General features: G+C 37.8%; 1 protein-coding gene across 3 annotated transcripts in view; it reads right to left on the bottom strand.

The window, feature by feature from the left end:
• Positions 1 to 1,447: 1,447 nt before the first annotated feature.
• Positions 1,448 to 22,076, bottom strand: part of NEGR1 (neuronal growth regulator 1) — a 600,029-nt gene continuing 579,400 nt past the window's right edge. For 2 of the 3 annotated variants that reach the window (XM_043520871.1, XM_007063440.4), the window contains one exon: positions 1,448 to 20,667. In XM_043520871.1, the coding sequence (XP_043376806.1) occupies positions 20,543 to 20,667 (125 nt within the window). In that variant the 3' untranslated portion in view covers positions 1,448 to 20,542. The remainder of the gene's footprint in view (positions 20,668 to 22,076) is intronic. The other variant, XR_006283270.1, reaches the window with a different exon arrangement.

The raw sequence follows: 22,076 nt of genomic DNA, 5'->3' as shown, positions 1-22,076 counted from the left end.
AACAGATCATGCTCATGTGATTGTGTTCCCATCTATGGAATAATGTTGCCTAGATACCATTCCCTACAACCCATGAATCTCTTTGTGTCTTTCTGATTACACTGTAAATCTCACTCTCTCATCTGTCATAAAGATTGATTTTTCTTTTATTGTTTTGTCAGTATATGGTTTTATCTCTGCAAGTCCCCCCCACCATAATATGACATTTTGTTGAAAGTAAATGTTATTAGCTCTACTGCGTGTTATTGAGTGAAGAGCTAAAAACAAGTCCGGCAAATTAATAAACACAGTCACAAGATAATAACCCATAAAGAGAGTGGAACACAGTGTACATGTGGGAGGTCTGCCCAGTGTTTATTACTTTTAGCACTCCCAAGCCATACTGTGCCACACTTCAAACTCTGGCTGAGTCTAATACATAGGAATCACTAATGATTTTGTGAAACACAGAAAGGAAGAAGGGGAAAATCTCTGGGACAGAAGCTACAATATTGTGCTTATTGATATTAAAGCATTTTTACCAAAGTGGCAGTAGGCTAGGTAAAGAGGAGATATGAGTTTATTACTGTCTCCTCTGGAGATCTCACATGGTTTTCTGTGAGGTTTCCCAATGGGCTGCAGTAGCACAAGTCATTATTTCCTTTGGAAATTATTTGAAGCTATAGCAATTCGCAGTGTTAAAGTCATGTTATCTTCTGAAGGAGGGTACTGTAATTACTTTGTGTCACCATTGACTATAGGCTGATGACTTTCTTTTCGTCTCACACATTATTGCAATGAGTTTTTATGTGCACATAAAGGAAATGTTTACTTTTATTGGACAGAAATTTGTGAATGTTTATATAAATATCTGTACTGTTGGGTCATAGCAGCTTCCCGCCCCCCGTCCATTATCAGGGCCTGCTGCTCTATTGCTTTGCATCTTGTGCAAAGTGAGTGTAAGCTGCTAGCAAATCAGAATGCCACATTCATTACATTCTGTTTACACTGACCTTGCACTCATTTTACCTGGGTGTAAATGACTTCACAAACTGTAAGACTGCACTTCAATGCAGTGGTTCAAAATGTACCAGGTTGTAGGTTTGTAATATGACTTAATACAGAGCATTGTTTCCATTGAAGAGGAAGAAGCAGCCCAGAACAGTATTGTTCATAATATTGTGTTAGTTATACAGGTGAAAATGCACATACAGTAGCTTAGTCTTATTAGTCTGATAGCAGTCTTGTTACAGCCAGCTTATAAACAGGTTATTGGATAGGATACTGTGTGAAGGATTCCTGGTTATGTATAAAGAACTGGAGTACTTGTGGCACCTTAGAGACTAACAAATTTATTTGAGCATAAGCTTTCGTGGGCTACAGCCCCCTTCATCGGATGCATGCAGTGGCATCTGATGAAGTGGGCTGTAGCCCACGAAAGCTTATGCTCAAATAAATTGGTTAGTCTCTAAGGTGCCACAAGTACTCCTGTTCTTTTTGCAGATATAGACTAACACAGCTGCTACTCTGAAACTTGGTTATGTATAGTAAATGCTGTAAGTCACTGGCTTTATTTGCTCTCTTTAGCTTGATGCTAAATTTTTTTGGAAACCATTTGAATCCCAACTGTAGCTCCTCCCATTTCTTGACTGCATCCTGGAGTAAATAATGGTAATAATAGTTCTTATATTGCACTTTTCATCTCTACCTCTCAAACAGCTTCACAAAGGAGATGAGTATCATTTGCCCCATTTTACTGATCCCAACCTGGAGGCTCAGGGACATGAAGTGACTTGCCCAAGGTCACAGAGAAGCAGAGATGAAAATAGAACCCAGGTCTTATGACTCCTAGTCCCTTATCTAACTATAGGATTAAACTAACCCACGATCACTGCACTGCACAAAATGAGGCAGAAATATACTTTAGGTGCCTGCCAGGTTTTAATATTGTTTAAAAAAAGAGACATGCTGTAAAAATAACATATTTTGGCACGTAGGCAGCTCAGTGTTAGGCACCTTCTACAAATGAAGATAGATAACAATATTTTAGTGGCTTATGTATTCTTCAAACAAATCAAGATATTCTGCTACCAGGTAGCATGAGTTATACAGCACCATTTCATACCTTACTTAAAATGGAATTATGTTATAATCTCAGAAAGCTAGATGAAAATCAAAGGACGCAGAAGATGTACACAACCAACACATTCTCTTTTTCATCTATCCAAAGGTGAACCAAATTCCTTCACATCTCACATGTCTGTGGGAGCTGTCTCAAAGCAGCACATTGCAGGAAATTAATAACCTTGAAACTTAAAAATTTGGGACTTTTATAACATTTTACTTTGATTGTATTAATGAATGATAACTGGGTACTAAAAACCTTCAGTAGGTACTTCAGGGAGGGTCATCCCTCGTGTTTGTACAGCAATCAGCACAATGATCCTGATTAGTTTTTGGGTGCAATTGGAATACAAATAATAAATAAATACTACTAACAATACACTATCCAAAAATATGTGCCAGATTCTCAGGTGGTGTAAACAGGAATTGATTCAGTGACGTCAATGGAAATTATGTTGCTTTACACCTGCTGAGGATCTCGCCTTTGATCCAAAATGGAAATGGGGTGTCCAATGACTGCATAATAGTGACGATTCTTCAAAGTGTACCAGTTTTACCTTGGATAAATAGATCAGGTTACTGCAGTATACACAGTGCTCCCTTGCACTTCCCATTATTCTATTTACGATATGAAATACTTTGAATACTGCAAAGGCTGACTGCAAATACATAGTTGGCTATCTAAGGCGACTGGCATGTGTTTCGGCACCAGTATACTATACTGTGCCAGATTCTAATCTCATTTGCACTGGTATTTAATCTAGAGTAACTGCTCCAACTTCCTTAGCATTTCTCTGGAGTTACACCAGTGTAACTAAGATCAGAATTTTTCACACCTTCAGTGATGTAGTTATACCGAAATAATTGTGTTTTTGCAGAAATATACATACCTACTCAGGTACTGAAGTCTGGGTATTATACCATGGCATATGCTTAATTATATCTCTTTTAGAGACCAATCCTGTAAACAGTTATAACCAAATGTATCTTTAATCCTGTACATAATCCTATTGATTTCAAATGTAGGAGGGGGTATTATCACTGTATATAGCATTAGTGAGACCACTACTGGAATAGTGTGTCCAATTCCGCTGTTCAGACTTGAAAAAAGCTGTGAGAAATTGGAAAGGATTCCGAAGATAGCTACAAAAATGGTTTGAAGTCTGGAAAACTTCCTTACAGTGAGAGACTAAAGAAACTCAATCTGTTTAGTTTATCCAAGAGAAGGTTAAGAGGTGACTTTGTTACAGTCTGTAAGTAATTACATGAGGGAAAAATTTCTGATGGCTGAGGGCTCTTTAATTTAACAGACAAAGGAATAACAGGAACCAATTGAAGGAAACTGAAGATAGATGGAAACTAGAAATAAGGCACACATTTTTAACTGTCAGGGTAGTTAGCCATTGGAACAACTTACCTAGAGACGTGGAGGATTCTCCATCACTCGAAATCTTCAGTGAACAATGGCTATCTTCTAAAAGCCCAACCAGAACCATGCGCATGATGCAGGACTTGGAGAAATTCTACGATGTGGGTTATGCAGGAGGTCAGACTAACTGATCATAATGGTCCCTTTTGGCCCTAATATCTATTAATTACTCAGTAAAGATATACATAATAGCAATTATTTGTAGAATATCATTAAGTTGACTCCCTCATTGGACAAATAACGAGAAGGACAACAAGCAGAGGAGGTGCCCTTCTCAGTGGTGTAGCACACACGCCACATCAATCCAAAGATCATGACTGTGACCAGTATTTAAAAAAATCCCTCTTTTTTTAGCTTGAGAGTTTTCTGGAACTAATTATGAAATCCTTAATATTAAATATTCAGGAACACTTATTTTTGAATACTTTTGGTTTAATTCAGATTCTTTGAAATTTTAATATCTTGCTTTAATATTTAATGTCAGCCTTGACATGCATATGGAAATGCAAAATCTATTCTTTGAACAAAACAAATCACAGAGGTAGGTTCCTATAAAGAACAGACTTCTTCCCCCCCCACCCTGAAATGATTAGTAGACATGTGCAGGTCTTTTGATGTTTTTTTCCCCCTAAGGATGTTTAAAGGTATAGGTCATAGCAATAATTTCAAGTAACCCCATTCTGTCTGCTCTGTAATGTATCTATGCTGCAGTTCCAGGAATATATTGTAGTCTCATATCCTCAGGTATGCCAAATGATTTTCTCTCTATAAGCTAATCTCTTTCCCCCCTAATTAACAAAGAATATGATCTTTTAAAAATTGGCTGATTCTATTTTGGAACTTGTGAATCATTCTCATCTATCAAGTTGTACCTGAACTGCATTTTTCAATTAGGTCTGATACTTCAGGAGACACTTACGGTATATTCTTAAGGGCTACACAGAATACAAAAGACAGATAGATCCAGACAGTAAATTAAATGGAAAGGTAAATTATCCCGTGTCTTTGTGGAGAAAGAGCAAACACATTATCCTTGTGCCTTTTGTTTACTGATCTGATGCCAAACAGGTTACTATTGTGAAACATTACCTAGTTAGCAAGCTGCAGTGAGAGCGCATAGGGAACCTGCTGAGAATAAAGTGTGCATTAGTATTCACTTGGCACCAAAAAGATGCCATTCATATCTGTTCATTTATAACATTAATTACACATAATAATTCTAGGTTTTAGTTAAAACAACCCTTCATATATATAATGTACTGTAAGATTGCTCAGTTCACGTGTCAGCCCCAATTAAAACCTCTCTTAGCATTTGTTAAAATCTGGCTCAACTGTTTAACATCTTTTAGAGCATGGTACCTTCAAATGAAAAACACCATGCACTCTTTTTTTTTTCTTCCTTTTTGCAGTTTCAGTTGTCTAATTAATGGGACCATTAATTTGTGAGTAGCATTCAAACTGAAATGAGTAACACAGGCTTTGTTTAATTTTCTAAGGATCTACATTAGAGTCAAGATCCATAAGAAGTACTTAGAAAAAATTCACAAATTGACTTTGCCTTGTACTTAACAGGTATAGGCGATACTGTAGTTACATGAAAACTGAATGTACCCTGGGAAAAAGGAGTACTCGTGGCACCTTAGAGACTAAGGTGCCACGAGTACTCCTTTTTTTTTTTGCGAATACAGACTAACACGGCTGCTACTCTGTAACCTGGGAAAAAGGGTTCTTTTTAAGGATACAGTGTGAAACTGACATAGATCCTCTAGAGGATTTTGCATGCTGTCTTATTCAGAAAGCTAAAGGTGAATGAGCCAAATCGCTAAGTGTGAAAGGGGAAGAAAATGTGTGTGAAAATGCAAATTAGCAGGAAGATTATTAATACAAAGGCTCTCTGGTCAGGACATCATGATATAACGGGGCTGATTTGGAAAAATGACCTCTAGTTTTGCATCTGCAATTTCACATGTACACGTATCATTGGTGCATCTTTACAGACACATTTTATGCACTTAGATGAATGGCTGCTTAGCTTTCACTGCCAATCAAGTGTTTACATTTTGAAAGACCAGACACTGTAACCCTTATTCACAGTGAGTAGTAACTTACACACATATTCTCATTGGGTTCTGCTGGACTCCCTTTGTGAATAAGTATAACTTGGCATGAATAAGGATTGCAGAATTAGGATGCAAGCGGCATATAGTTTATGCCAGCAGCAGCGGATGAGGTGCGTATGGGTTTTTATACACACCCCCACACAACTCAGTAGCATATTATATATATATTGTAGTTCAGCAAGAACTACTGCCACTCCTGAGAACCAGTGATGAGGAGCCATTGCAGGATATCTGCTCTCTGGCTCAGTGGGAGTATTCAGGAGGTGAGCCCTTTCGGTCTTTTGAGGGGAAGCTACAATTTGTGTGGCACTGGAACTATAGATGAACCTGAGCAGTGGCATTCAGATCCTGATCCAAGCTTTCCCACAGTGCAGGCGTGTTCAGATTCTGTGTTCTGATTTGGCCTATTATAAAGACTGGCTGGACCCATCAAGTTTGGAGATGGAAGACTTGGTGGTTTGAGATCCACCCTCTCAGTTCAGCCACAACTCTAACTGCAATATGCTCTAGCAACTTGCACCACAGCTTTCAGAGACAGAAGAGATTTTGGACTCTTAGTTGCTATAAACCAACCTGGATACGGGGACATCGGAATATCCTTATGGGGGAGGGGGTGTCCCTCTGTGGAACTAGCCCAGACAGACTCCTCAATAGTTCTACAGAGTCTGAGCTTTGATTTTCAAAAAAAATGTAAGTCTCTAGGTGTTACATTCTCAAAGAAAATCTTTGAAACTAAAACATAAAGAAAGTGCAACCTATGTGCAGAAGTCTGCCTAAGCTTGAAACAAGAGTTTTGAGGATTGCACTGCCATATTCATTTCAATGGATACTATCTAAGACACCAGTGATGTTACTTTCAATGTCAACATGGTTAGCTATTTCACTGCTGATCAAAGCATTTAAGAAAGAAGAAGAAGCATCAGATTCTGAATAACTGCACCAGTGTTTCCCAAATAAAGAGCATATTTGTGTAGATGGGACACAAATGACTAGCCAGGTTGTGTGTGTGTAAGTTAAGAGGTGTTGTAACAAACACATGGTGGGGTTGAAGTGGAGCAAGGGAAGGAGGGGATCAGTTGGGAAAGATAGTTATATAGGATAAGACAACCATGAGATCTTACTGTCTTGGGCCAAATTCCACCCTTATTTAAGCATGAGCAATTTGCCCTGAGACCAATCCGAGAACAGATTTTGTCCCTTGGACAGGTTAAATCTATCTGAAAGTGGGTCCAGGTGGGTGTGGAATAATTCAGGGCTTCAAGTGATCTCAAAAATGCCAAGATTGTCATGACCTGATGATGGAAATTCATTAGCTCCTAACTTGGAAGTACATAGCTATGATTCTCTTTTCCTGTTAAACCTCTGTCTGTCTGCAAAGGAACAGGAGAATATGTAGGATGGATATTATGGATGATACACTCGCTTGCTTGCTTTCCTGTTTTCCCTAATCTAAAGCAATCCCACTAAATTATACATAGTTTGGAAAACAAAACCATATTTAAGGGCTGAGAGAGCTTATTTAAATATATTAGGGATGGAACAGCTAATTTACCCTTATTAACTGCAGCATTCTACAGTAATGATTCAAAACCACTACAGTTTACAGTAGTGATACTGTTTGTGGCTATTTTTATTTTTAATATTATTAAATATTATTATTTTTAACTGCAAATAAATGTAGACCTGCGATATCTTGTTTAAGTATATTTGCATGTATTATTTATATACGTGTCATCAAATCCTGGGCAGGGAAGCACTTTTTTAAGACCAGAGAGCAGTCGGAAAATGGATAACAAGGTGAAATAAATTTGCAAGTGACAGCGGTGCACGACAAGAGGAGCCCCAGGAGGGGGCGCCCAGGATGGGCCCAGAGCCGTCATGTGGTAGTCTGATGTGCAAATGGAACAAGTATTGCCAGAGTGAAGAGTTCAAAAATCAGGAGACAAACCAAAGAAAGCCCCTGAGACCTACTTCCAGCCTGCAATGCCACACAAAATGTGTTTCCAGCATATAAACCTCAGTGCCCCACACCACTGCAAGTGGCCTCATGTCCTGGAAAGAGGAGGAAACACACAGGAAAAACCTGGCATAGGGATGAGCGATGCTGCATCAGAGCTGGCCTTAGCAGCCCCTCTCACTAGCAGGCAACAGCCTTTTCCCCTCAGAGCTCTCTTACTTAGGGAGGACGGGGGGTTGCTACGTTTGTGTCACTGGCTAGCCTAGCCTAGTTTGAGGCTTGGGTATTTTCCAGTCTCATTATTTGGTCCCCAGTCATAGACTAAAATGAATTGGTTTAAATCCAAACAAGTGTTGCAAAGAAGATTTTTTTGTGCAAAAAAGATTTTTTTGTGCAGAAAAATTCTGCGTGCCACCCTTACAGTGAGTGGATCTTACTTGAGTAGCCTCATTGAGAACAATGGGGCTTCTCATGGAGCTAGGTACAACTCAAATGAAGTAAGGAGATCAGAATTGAGCCCTTAGACCCACTAACAGCAATCTCAGTAAGACTTCTCTCAACATCAAAAAGAAAATATTCTCATTTTACTCATCACAAATAGAATGCAAAACAGATTAAATAAACATGTTTTATATTTGTCATCACATTAAATCAAGTGTGAATTCCAGACAGTAAGCTGAGTCTGGAATTATTTTGATAATTTGATAATTACACACAAATGCCATTTCTCACTGACACAAGGTTTGTTTTTTGCATTAGTCTGTATATTCCCTCCTCCCCCCCCAACTAGGGTGACAAGATAGCAAGTGTGAAAAATTGGGATGGGAATGGGGGGTAATAGATGCCTATTTAAGAAAAAAATATCGGAACTATCCCTATAAAATCGGGACATCTGGTCACCCTACCCCCGCTTATTCCTTCTAGACATTCTGCCCTTAGAATCTGTTTCAAGGATTGTGAAGACCAGAGACTGCGAACTCTGTATGAGAGAAATGGGCCTGAAAACCGTGCAAGGGCCCAATCCTGGGTCCTTGTTTAAACTGGCTTTAAGCAGGGGAGTCTCTCCTTGGGTTGGGAGCTAAGATGGAATTCTCCACCCCTTGTGCCAGGAGCCAGGAGTTCTAGTGCAGCTGCTAACAGAGCCTCTGGGCTATAGTATCTGCTGCTGTGCCCCCCTTCAGCGAGTGGTCCTCTGGCTGCAGCCAGTGCTCTGTGTAGTGCAAAGGATAAAGCATTTCCCTGGCCTATTTGCTGCCTGCTCTGTGCAATGGAATTGTGGTCATGCGTTTCAGTTTAGGGCCTTCCGCGTCTGTGGAATGTGGGAAGGTGTTTTGCCCCCAAAACAGTACATTTAAGTTAGAACTTTCAAAACTTTTCATTAGTCATATGGTCTGTTAACAGTGGGAATATTAAATATAAGCAAGTGTCTTTAAGTTAAGACAAGTGAATTATTAAACTATTGATTACATGGCCTATAGTAATAGCCTAGGTTTCAGAGTAGCAGCCGTGTTAGTCTGTATTCGCAAAAAGAAAAGGAGTACTTGTGGCACCTTAGCGACTAACCAATTTATTTGAGCATAAGCTTTCGTGAGCTACATCAGTGCATCCGATGAAGTGAGCGGTAGCTCACGAAAGCTTATGCTCAAATAAATTGGTGAGTAATAGCCTAGACAACTAACTTTTGCAATGCTATTTGGGAATTGGTCCAGTAGTGCATAATGGTGGTCTGATTTGTGTGTGTGAGGATGAAAGAAGGAAAGGAGAAGAGAAGCTTTTCTCTTTTTAAATACAATGATGTAGTTTCCTCTTCTCACTGGTTATGACAGAGGTTATGCCACTGCAGTGGGTATTTTCCCAGAAATGGCTTGGGGGTAACAGTGATACATTTCAAAGCAGTGCTGAAGTAGTTTCTTTCACTCTCAGCTAGATAAGGAAACAAAAGAACAATTGCAGTTTTTAATTGCAAGCCACCTGAAAAATAAATACAGGATTAAAGATTTCAAAGGAAAATCCTGTATACCCCTTTCCTTGGTCTTAGTTTGGGAGGAAAATAAAGAAAATGGCAGGGAAAGCTTGCACAAAGACTTGCACTGGCTTGGATGATTTAGTTGGGGATTGGTCCTGCTTTGAGCAAGGGGTTGGACTAGATGACCTCCTGAGGTCCCTTCCAACCCTGATATTCTATAATTCTATGATTAGACTGTTTCTGTTAAACTGCTAATAAACCAAAACTAGGTGGCACAATGGATGAATACACCTGCCTTTCATCTCTGGTGTTCTGGGTGTAAATTCCTTTTCAATCACAAATACCAGTGAGTTTGGTAATTTCACCCTAGTTCCTCTATAGTGTAGTACGGTCCATGAAATTTAGTATAGCTGTCTTGAGAGGACAGGACCAAATAAATAACAGTAAGGTCTGGCCAGGACTGAAGTGTATTATCAGTGCTATGTAGGGAAGGTTGTACAATGCCTGCCTATGCTATGCCTGAACTCTAGTTGGTGCCATTAGTCACTTTCATGGGATCCATATTCAACTACAAAAGAAAAAAAAAGTGTATTTGTCTAATGGAAAATCATCTCCATGCTTTCCTATACCACATGCTTCTAGGGCCTAATCCTCCTTTCACGAATGTCAATGTAAATCTTCGCATTAAATCTAGTCCCTAAAGATTAGATGACAGCATAGGAACAGGTACCTTTTGCAAAAAATATATGATCAGTGATCTTTACATTTTAAAATTATTTCTTTAAGTATTTTGGGGTATAATTCTCAACTCTCTCAATCTGTGCATTAACCTTTCTCAGAGTGTTTAATTCTGTACTCAGATATAAGGTCAAAGCCCTTAGCTGAACTTTTTATTTCAGAAGAACTGAGTATCTTGTCTGCAAACTTACTGAGAGAAATATCTTGAAGGCAGAAGTGCTCATCAATGCCTCTTGACTAACATTACTAACAATCTCAATTTAAAAGGAGCGGATGTTAAATCTGATGTAGCTCACAACTGTTCTAGGAAGCTGAGTTACTAAGGGTAATTAACTTTTGAAATTAATTTTTAATATGTACCCTTTTACATTATATTCACATACAAGATGGTGTTTAACACAATGAAATGAAAACTGCAATGTCAAAATGAAAAATGAAAACTGCAATGTCAAAAATAACTATACTGTAAATGCTCTGGAACTGGTCCACTAAGTAAATCATCTACAGGGAAGGCAAACCTGTAATCAAATATCTCCTCCATGTTGTATGAATATAAATAACATAAAAGATAGTATTTTAACTCCACACCTCTTACTGAAAGCACAGACTACATAAGAATAATATGCACTTATAGCGTCTTTCATCCCAGGACCTCAAAGGACTTTCCAGACATTAAGGACTTGAGACTGAAAGGTATTGAGTATGCACAGCTCTCACTGAATTTCCCTGGCAATTGTGGGTCCACAGCACATCTTAGGAGGAGCTCCTATTTAATTAAGTCTCACAACATATCTGGGAGGGAAGTATAGCTTAGAATGGAACCCAGGAGGGTCCGTGCTCCCAACCTTCTGCTCTTGTCAGGAGAGATTGTCTTGTACCCCACTGTACTATCTCCTAACAACAATTCAGAACATAGAAGCTTAGCTTAGCAGCTTTGTAATGAAATTAATGTGTAACCCCCCCGCATGACTTGAATAAAGAACTGCACCAGAGCAGCTTGCTACTTGTTGATTAAAAATATTATGGGTGCAACTTGCAAACTTGGGTGCCTAACGTTAAAAATCTAAGTCCATATGTAGGTCTCTGAACACACTCCCTGATGATCAGAGATGCTAAGCACTCAAGATTCTTGCTGTTTTCAAAATCAATTGAGAGCACACATAGCACCTCAGGAAAAAAAAATCAGAATATTTTTATTCAGGTGCCTAATTTTTGATACCCAACTTTGGAAACGGTGACACATATTTTTCACCTCTAATAGGGGCACCTGAGGATATTAACAGTGTAGGCCAAACCCTCCTCCCATGAATGGAACCTGATTCATTGAGGTTAGTCAGGACCTAATCTCTCTCCCATTAAAATCAATGCCAAACCTGCATTGACTTCAATGGGAGCCAGCACAGGCCATGAGTGAGTCAGGTGAACTGGATTTGGCTCTCTATGTATGTTGTCACCAATAGAATTGGTCAGAAAACAAGGGGGGTGGGGGTGGGGAACCGTGAAAAAATTCAGTTCTAATTTTTTGCCAAAATTGTGCCTTCATTAACATTTTCCGACCTGCTTTATCACCACAAAGACTTGAATACTTGTAACAACACCACGACACTGATTTACAGCTAAACAACGCTTTATGGATAAAAAAGCTTCTCTGGGATTCTCCTGCTTTCATGCCTATAGGATGGGTTCATTAAATCTTAAAAATAATAATCAAGCTTTTTGCTCACCTGTGGTTTAACCATGTCTGCTTGATTAACTGTGGCATAAGATACTATTTATGGAAATGTCTCAGAATAAAACTTCAGAAGAATGTGTGAACTATGCCGTGTAATTTTTTTTATTATTTTAAATTATCCTAAACTCCACATGGCTGGCTTTCAAGCTTATTTTCCAGATCACTGAAAGCAATGAGAGAATTTTTGACAGACACCAGCTAAAGCAGCTTAAAATCAAAGGCATCGCTTTCTAAAGGAGTATCTATAGAAGAGCCATTGACCACATTTTCCTTAGGTCACTGCTCAAGTGTGTTTTAGGCAGGATGTCAGGTCATAGAACTAGCATAATCCAGTTTGTTTTTCTACTCCTATGAGCAAATGGGTAAAAAGACCCAACAGATTTATACAGTGTGGTTAAAGATAATTTAAACATGTTCAAATGCAATTTACATTCTTTAATTTTTATCACATTATCTTCATTTATAGGCAGAATATATTGGAAAATAAGTCCTGTTGCTTTACTGTACTAAACTCATAGTCTCTTCAGTTTTAAAGACATTTCCAGTCATTGGGGGGAAGGGAATTTACAGTGGCTTACCCTAAAGTTAACTTTTTTCTAAATGTAAAAAGATCAAAATTAATGAAGGGAAGAGTGAATTCAAAGTTCCATAGTGGAACATCCCAGTGCTTTTAGCAAATCACTTGAAATGAGGGAGGAAAAACAGTCCTTTTAACATTTTAAAGCTTTTGTAGCCTAATGAACCATGCTACCTCCTGTAGTTTCTATCAAGTTGGAATTTTTACAAGAAACTGTCTCATTAGCATTAAGTGGAAGCAGACTGGCCAACTTTTACTGTAGCTTTCCGGAATGTTTTACCTCTCTCATTTGTATTTAGTTGATGAAGTATCACTACCTCAAGTGATACCTCAAAAATGTTAAGCACATCTAAATGACTAGTATCTTGGAAATTAAATTAATCTTCCAGAAGATGAGAAAAGGGTGCTTTTTATACTGGGGGAGGAGGGGCAAGACATAATCACAAAACTGGAAAAGGGATGGGTCCCCTCTTTCCACAATTGGAAATATACAAAAAAGCAAGATCAGTGTTATCTAAAGTCCCTACAGTTTATTCTCACTTCAGAGTCGCATTTAAGTAGATGCCTTTAAGGTTAATGGGAGCTGTGCACTTATGACTGTAATGGGTTTGTTAAGTGGAAAGCTTATGTTATTGTACATATTTCACATCTTGTAATGGGTAAATTGTATTTTGCTTTTGGTTGGAAATTAATAAAGAGGATAGATGTTCATTGGGGAAAACAGACTGCTTAGCCCTCTGGACGCTGAATATAATGTATACATCATTACAGGCCTTTATTCAGCTGGCAGTCTGCAAAAAGCAGTGACAGGATAACGAATATTCACATATTTAAAACATTTCGGGGGAGATTCATGTGGTCTTATTGGCATTAACTTTACAATATTGTCTTCTTTCCTGTCTTTAAATTCTGTGTTTTGCTGCAGAAATGTAATCTATTTGACTTCGGGTGGTTTCAGCTTTACCAGGTTTAATAGTTCCCAAAGAAGGTGAATAAAAAAAAAGTGAATAGATGAACATTGATTGCAAGTAGAATTACAGTCCCCTCATTATTTTTCATTTTTGTTTACATTTCTATTTAAAGTTCTTCAAGATTAAGGGCCAAATTCTCTGGTTGGGCAGAGCTGTGCTCAGAGCAAGATCAAAGTGAAAGGTGAACTTATGTCACCTTTACATTTACCCAATCATGGTGATGGCTCCTGGCATAAGTTAGAGCAGTCCCCAACAGGCCATTTGAGCAGCCAAGGACTGCTGGGGTATCAGAATGCTCCTGTACCAGGGATGGGATAGTGGATGGTGCAGAGCTGCTCAAAAGTATACTATGTCACTCAGCAATTCCCCTTCCAATGGGAATCCTCAAAGGGCTGGATCCAACAGCTTTACGGTTTCTTTGTGCCATTGGAGAGGTATAAAATAGTCATAGGAGGGCTGAGAATCTGGCCCCAAATCTTGTTTTAAAATACAGGTTTATATGTGGTCAGACCAAAACATAGGAGAGCTGAGCTTCAAATATATTTTTAAATCCAATTTAGGGCATCTAGAGTTTAGCTGTGATTCATCTCTGGTTTATCAGAAGTGTAAAATGAATATGTTGATATATAAATTTTAGAGCAGAAGTTCACAAAGTTCACAAAGCCTTCAAACTCTAGAAATTAGGCATACGGTTAACAGAAAGTCGACTTGTTAGGATAAGAATAAATATGCATATAGTAATTAGTGCTCAGCGGTGATGGTGACCTGGGGAAATCTCCTACACCCAAACTTATATTAATTTTGAGAACCAGAGTCAGGTATTGGACAGAACATGGATCTCATTTGGAATCCCTTCAGCATTTTCCTGTTATCCTTATGACAGTTGTTTTTTACTTGGCTATTTTCAGTTATAATGTAAGAGTCCATTCTGAAGATAGACTAAAATTGCTCCCCTTCCTCTAAATATTCAATAGAGAAAAGCAAGATATGATTGAACTGTTAGCAGACCCAACCCATTTTAAGTGCATTTAATGTTTCAATTCATGTGTAATGAACATAGTTAAGATGAGTCAAACTGAAACTGAAGTCTTCACTTCACAACTTCTACCCTCCCTAGCTGAACAAAAAATGTGACATAAATTTTGGCACAGCCAGAAAAGTTAAGGTTATACTGGCTCTGGATCAGGAGATCTCAAGTATACCTATTCAGAAGATAAATTGTGCTGTGCAGAGGGCAAAACTGGCATAAACTAAAAAGCTCAGGGATAGTTATGTAGCTTGGAGGTGGGAACAGTTGCACAATTCTCCACCAGCAATAATCCATCTATCCACCTCCAGCTAAGGCACACGGTCTGAGGAAATTACAGCCATCCTAGAGCATTGTACAGCCTCACAAAAGACTAAGAGAAGCCAGCTCTGGCCTAAGAACCATTTTTTTGACTAATTAAAAATATTTCTCTTTATAACATGAGCTATAACTCCCCCCACCCCAGATGCTGGTGAGGTATAGTTTGGGATGTCCTGTCATCCCTCCCTCCCAGGCACTGTTTTATTATGGGGGAAAGGAGTAATCTTTAGGCAATGTGCTCACTCCTGTTGTCAGAATTCAGTCATGTTGATCTACTGTTATTAGACCACACTTCCTCTCTACAGATCTTCCCCAGCAGGCTCAATGTCTATCAACAAAGGGAATGTCCACCTGACATAAGGACATCTGAGGGTGCACTGAGCATGAGCAGTACATTTTCAACACCTCTGAATGCCACATGAATGGAGATAGAAGGGCTAAGTCAGCTGTTTGCATATTAGCATCATGAGGCTGTTACCTGGGAGAACAGAACAGAACAGAACCCTCAGAACAGAAAGCAACTTTAATGAGGCATGTAGAGCGTCTTTAGGTCAGCAGCCAAGCCGGTGCTTTTTGCTGCATAGGTCTTTAGGAAATGTAGTACTGTATTTAACACTGTGCCCTGTTCTGAGACCGTTATAATTGCTACAGTAGGCTCAGTACTAGGTACAACAATATGATGAGTTAATTAGTCAGTTCTCTAAGGGTTTCAGGACAAAGTGTTTTCTAAAGTTTAAATTCTGCTCTCACATATTCATGCACTTAGGCCAGCGTCAGCTGCATGTGGCCCTAAGGATTTTGGAAAGCCATTGTTAATGGTGGTACAATGCTGTGAATGAGTGAAGGCTTCCAGAAGCTGGGAAATAGGGCCAGCTGGGACTTCTGCATACAGTAAGTATAGTCCTGCCTTATCTCCCTAAAGCCAGACACCTTCCTTCTGCCTGGCTGCACTCCTGATATGACTGTCTTTCCTCACAACTGTCAGAAACTCCTGGAATAATTTGTGTTCCCAGCTATTTTTTCTTGACCCAACTCTCAGGCCAGCAATCAGAAGGAAGTGATCAGTGTGTATGTGAGAGAGTAGGGAATGGAGCTGAGCAAGAAGGCAGGAAGAGAATAGGAGGTACTCTATCCCAGAAGGCTTGGGAGGTGGAAGAAATGTTATTGTGTTGTGTTAAAGACAGGGAAATAGGGCCAGCTGGAGGGGGCTCCTGTGAGAGGGAGAGAGAGAAGAAAAATTCAAAATGAGCATTCAGTGATACCTATAAAAATCTTTACATATGCCCTTGCATTAATGTACCCTACCACCTATTCACAGCATTTCCTTTAGTAAGTACAGGCAATTCTGTAATATCTACTTGCAAATGTACAAGTTTCTGTGGCAACCACCAAACTCCTTGTCGTTTTCTCAGGGCAAAAATTGCTGAGAACAAGTTGATTTGTCTGCAATTCAGGTCAGAGTGTCAGGACAGAGTTTCATCCTAACTTTTCCTTTCCTCACATATGTTAGTTTGTACAAGAACTTTAAAATTATTTCATACTTTTAAAAAAAGAACTGATCATGTTTGTTTTTTAAGAAACAAAATCTTCCATGGCAGATTGTGAAATATGGATTATTTACCTCCAAACTGGAAGAGCAAGATCCAGTCTTAGAAGTAAATGCATATTTAGACTTTAAGGCATATTGTTTTTCCAGGTAAATACATATTTTGGTATACACATTCTTTAATACACAGTTATGTGGGGTAAGCAGATATTTTGGTAGGCATAACGTTTATCATTATTTTGCTAGAGTGCTAACTCTGAAAATGTGCAAAAGAGCAGCTTTCACTGGTAATGTCTTCAATACTCCTGTCTCTTAGAAACAGCATATTTTCTAAATATATATAGAAAAGTTAAAAAAGCTGTCTAGTTATGAAGAATATATTTTCCTGCCAAGTTATAAACCCTTGAAACTGCGTTTGTATTAGAAATTCTGAGATGTCCTTAAATTCAATATTAGTAAAGAATCATGGTCAACAACACTATAATTACAGCACCATTGCCCACATATGTCATCAATGCAATGGTAGTTAATAGACCTGAGTTATTGCACATTCAGGAACTTATGGAATTACAAACTTTAGTAATTCAAGTGCGGGACCACAGTTTTAGCATAAGAAATGTTGTACTGCTTGGAGCAAATCCATTTATTTTCTATATTTTTTCATGGTTGGGATAAATATAATAATAATTGATTAAAAAATCTGAACTGTAAGGGGTATCAACTGGATGAACATAGACTATATCATGAAAGTATCAGCTAGAAAGTAAATATTTGCCAGAGATTAAAAGATCAATTTTGTAAAATGCTACTGTATTTAATTTTCAACAGTCTGCACAGTCCATGTTGAAAGAATGTCCCAATAAGTCCCAAACTGTACAATTATCAGGTTATTATATGGAACAGATTAACCTAAAATGCAAGTAACTTTATTTGACCAATATTGAGTTGGGCCCCAACCCTGCAAAAACTTCAGAATTTGCTTAACTTTATGTACTGTGAGGAGTTTCTCTGGGACTACTCAGTGCATGAAGTTACGCATATGCATAATCCTTTGCACAGTTGGGGCCTTAGATGGTCAGGTGTTCATGAACACCCTGTGAGAGACCAATCCTACAAATACTTAATGACCAACATAGTGTTAATGTGAGTGGCCCCAGTAATTATGTGTAGAATTGGTCTCTTAAATTTGCACACCCAAACTATCACTTTTGAACATGCAGAGTTGATAGATGTTTAGGTACCTAATTTGCAGAAGCAAATGTTGTGCCTAGAAACATGGATTTTTGCATGCTACAAACTGTCTCACAAAAATGGCAAGTGCAAATTCAGAGGCTGGGTTGAAAATTTGGCCTATGTTTTCCAGTGGCTTTATTGGCAAGAATATTCTCATGATGCAAAAAAGTAAATACTTCATTTTTTCATATCTAATAAAAATGTTTCCATACTCTAGTCTGCTGCCAGAATCCTCACATTCCATGTGTCAGTAATCATGGCAAAAAACAATTAGCCTAAATATAGAATTTGGTCCAGCTACAGTATAGAAACAATTCCTAATTCATGTGAGAAGAGGCATATGAGTTATACATCTCCTTGATCTGTTTCTGTCTTCATAAAACGGTAACTGACATGTAATACTTTCTGCAGCACCATTTTTTCCTGTTGAATGGATTCTAGAGCTTAGCACTTTAAAGCTGCAATACAAGAGTGAGCAGAATCTTAGGACAGTGTACAATATGGGTCGTACTGTTTTATACACTGCTTCCCCAACTAATAAAATTTCATCATGTTATTTGAGGTTTTTAAAAAAACACCATATTTATGAAAATAGAACCTGCTTAGCGCACAAGCTTAAGAGAATAATAGAAATATTCTACTCCATTACTGAATACAAACAGCGTGATTCAATACATTTTATTGCCCTGTTACGGAGTCAGTGTATTCTTTTTATGCTCCTTATCTAAACGTCATTTAATAATTACAACATATTTGCTGCATATTTTGTTTATATATTAGTAATGGGGCAGTTGATCAAGGTACTAAAGAAATCCCTAATTTGAGTTTTAAAAAATAGGATATTTGCAAAATGAACTTGAAAGTGCTGAATATGTACAGTACCCAGCTAGCTAGTTACAGAGCTTAACACAGTAGCAAAAAATGACTGAGTAGGAGCATGTCTCAGTGAAATTTCTGTGGCAGTGATACTAAAATGTCGCCAAATTAGCAATATGGTGTTCAGTGACAATCTTCTTTTGATATAAAGAACTCCAACTTTCACATGGCAACAGTCTTTTTATTATTTACTGTGGTTTTATATACTGAACAAGTGACCGGATAATTTTATATTGTAATTAATGTTTTAATTAGAAATTCTAATCACCAGTAGCTCTTTCTGTATGGGCCCAATCCAATTCCATTGAAACTGGTGGTATCTTTGTACTGACTACAATGGGTGATGGACTGGACCATCTATGGTCAACTTTCATAATGAGTCAAATTTTTAAAGGGACGCTGCTTCAGCCTCTAGTTTTTTTGCAAGTGCAGCTGAGTGCTCACAATTAATTTACAGCATGATTGTTCAATAAATTGGGAGCAAAATTAGAGGCTGTTTTAAAAAACAACTCTATTATAGTCATAGAAATAAAATTTGCTATTTTAGGATCTAATCTGTTACTCAGGCAAAACTTCTCTTGAACTCAATGCAATATGTGGGGATTGCAAGGGTCATTTATGAAAGGTGAAATTAATTGTTATGGTAAGATATTCATACAATCTTAGCTGTGCATTAATGAAATTCTGGAAACTATGCAGTGTGCAATGTGTCGGCCTTTGCTAGGTGGACCAAAATATAGTTATTGGAGCCACTTGTTTTTAAATATATCTATATTAAATGTATGTTCAATGCTTCCTATGTTCTCAGCTATCTGAGATTTAAAAACATTTGCATGAAAGTATCATTGCTAAGTTAGTCTGATCAGTACAACTCCAGTACAAGAATATCAATTCATGTAGTATTGGCCAATAATAAAAAAGGGACTGTCACGATCTCACATATACAGCCTTTTAAGAGTTCTGACTTAGAGCAGTGAAAGGGATAAGTGCTACATTCAGAAGAAGTCTCTTAACAGAGTTGTGCTGTATTTTATACCGGGAAAACTTGTTTTACAAACAAAATCTACAGATTAAACTACCACTAGAGGGAAAAAATAAGGGAAATATACCTGTGCTATTCTTGATTGACTGGTTAAAAAAAAGTAATCTAGTTTTTGTGGGCAGAGTTTGGAGCAGTTCCATTACCGCACTGGAGGTGGAAGAGAACGGTATTCTTTTCAGCCAATAGCATCTTTGTCCTCAACTGGAGATTAGGTACGCTTGAATTTACAAGGTTGTCATTACCAATACACATTCCAGAATGTTGGAGAGGAAAAGAAAAGTAATATTTTATGAAGGCACACCCATGCTGAATTTACAGGGGGGTGGGGAAGCAGGAACTGCTTTATGCAGTCTTATTACAAGGCTCATTCTTGAAACCTGAATATCATGCTAGAAGAAAATCTAGATATCTGTTATATTTTGAAGAAATGTTTTGAAGGCAATATTATTTGATTTCTTAAAATAAAAATGCTTCTGAATAATTGTGGATAGAATCGTATTTAAAGAGGGAACTGAATACTTGTATTGCAGCCTTAAGAATCACATTTTCACTGCAATATTTTTTTTGTAAACTACAGTCTGCAACCCAGCAGACCATGACTGAATGCTTTTGAAAACTTGTAGATTACAAACATGAAATCACAATTAATATCCTCTAAAAGTAATTTCAGAGCTTTCACGTCTTAAAAAAGGACAATGTGTACTGCTTCACAAGGTAATGCAGCTAATCAAAAAAAGGAGTAGAATTAAAGTATTTACATAATGAGCAATTCTACAGAAGGCGATCATCCCCATGTAAGCACTGCTGATTATATCCCACGCTGCTTTTAACAAACTGTACCAGATTGGCTCCAGTCATCAGCACTTTCAGAGAATCCTTAAAAGCCTTTCATGGTTCTTTATATTTATTGTAGAATGATGTTCTTCAGGTAGAATATGCTGGTGAAAGAGGATAGTGTCAACACAAGGTACCAGCAGGAGAACAGAACTTCAGCACCACCGGTAATCCCATATTGGGCTGTACTTGGAGCTGGAAAGAAAAGAATAAATATTAAGTAAATATATCTATTCCTCATCTCCATTCTTTTATTTTACCAGCAATCTGGAAATCTTTTGCATTTTTCTTTCTGTCTCAGGATGTGCTCAATATGAAACTAGAAGATAACTGGAAAATGCAGCTGAAAGATAGAAAGACACACTACAAAATAGACTGGATAATGTCTATTCTTTCATCTTACCTAGAACAATAAATAATTATTACCATTAACATTTTCAAATGTGGATGCCTAAAATTAGGCAATTACATCCCTGTTTAGACACCTGAATCAATGACCTAATGTTCCGATGTGCTAAGCACCAAGGTTCCCATTGAAATCAATGGAAGTTGTGGGCGCTCAGCACTGCTGAAGATCAGATCATTGACTCAGATGCCTAAATATGGATTTAGGTACTTGACTTTAGACACCAAAGTTTGATAATTTTGTCTGGCTAGGAGGTCCATGCTTATTTTCACTCTCTTTAAAAAGGGATTTGTTTTACCTTTTCTTAATGCAAATATATATTGCAATCTTCCGTTTTAACATCTCAGTGAATACTATAGTTATAATTAATACATACAAATAGAATAAAGAAATACAACAGTATATTAAAAGGAACAGCAACTGAAATAAAAACCAAATTTTGATACAGCAGTGTTCAGATTGCTTGCTGGCTATTTTGATTGGGACTTTAACAGATGACGAACACAAAGACAAAAGCGGAAAGTGTTCATTTTGTTTTAACAAAATCATAGAAATTAGAAATGAAAAAGAACAATTAAGTCATCCTGGACATCCCCTGAGAATGCACAATTATTTCCACTGTTCATTCATTATTTTTCTGTACAGTTCTAAATGATACAAAGAGGTTGGGGCTTTTATTTTTCAGATAAACACAATATCAAATGAATCACTGAACATTATTATTTTAATCCTAATAAAGCAAAAAGAAAAACAACCCCTAAGGAACAAATAAGATGAAAGTTGTGCTGAGAACCACTGGGAGGTCTGATTTAATAATCAATATGGGCTGAATTCTGCCCTCAGATTTGCACCTACATCTGTTACTGAAATCAACTGAAAATGCACGTGTGAATCTCAATGCAGAATCTGGGCCTTTCCATAGGTTCCCCTTTTTAAGACTGTGCAAACACTGACAACTCGATTTCTCATAGCTTCAACAGTGCCAAAGTGCAGACCAGAATTTATGAAATGGGCTTTGCTAGCTTCTAACACAATACTGACTATGATCTTGATTCTGCATTCTGAATGTAACAAAACTCCCAGTCAAGTCAAAGGCAGATTATATGCACAAGCATGAAGGACTGAGCCTTTGGATATATCTGTAATATGCAAAGCTGAAAAGGAAATTACAGTTTACTAAAGACTTCGTGTTACCTTA

This window comes from Chelonia mydas, chromosome 8 (genome assembly GCF_015237465.2).
Source record: "Chelonia mydas isolate rCheMyd1 chromosome 8, rCheMyd1.pri.v2, whole genome shotgun sequence".
Classification (NCBI taxonomy): Eukaryota; Metazoa; Chordata; order Testudines; family Cheloniidae; genus Chelonia; species Chelonia mydas.
Note: the sequence above shows the minus strand (reverse complement) of the source record. Positions and strands in the feature narration are given on the sequence as shown.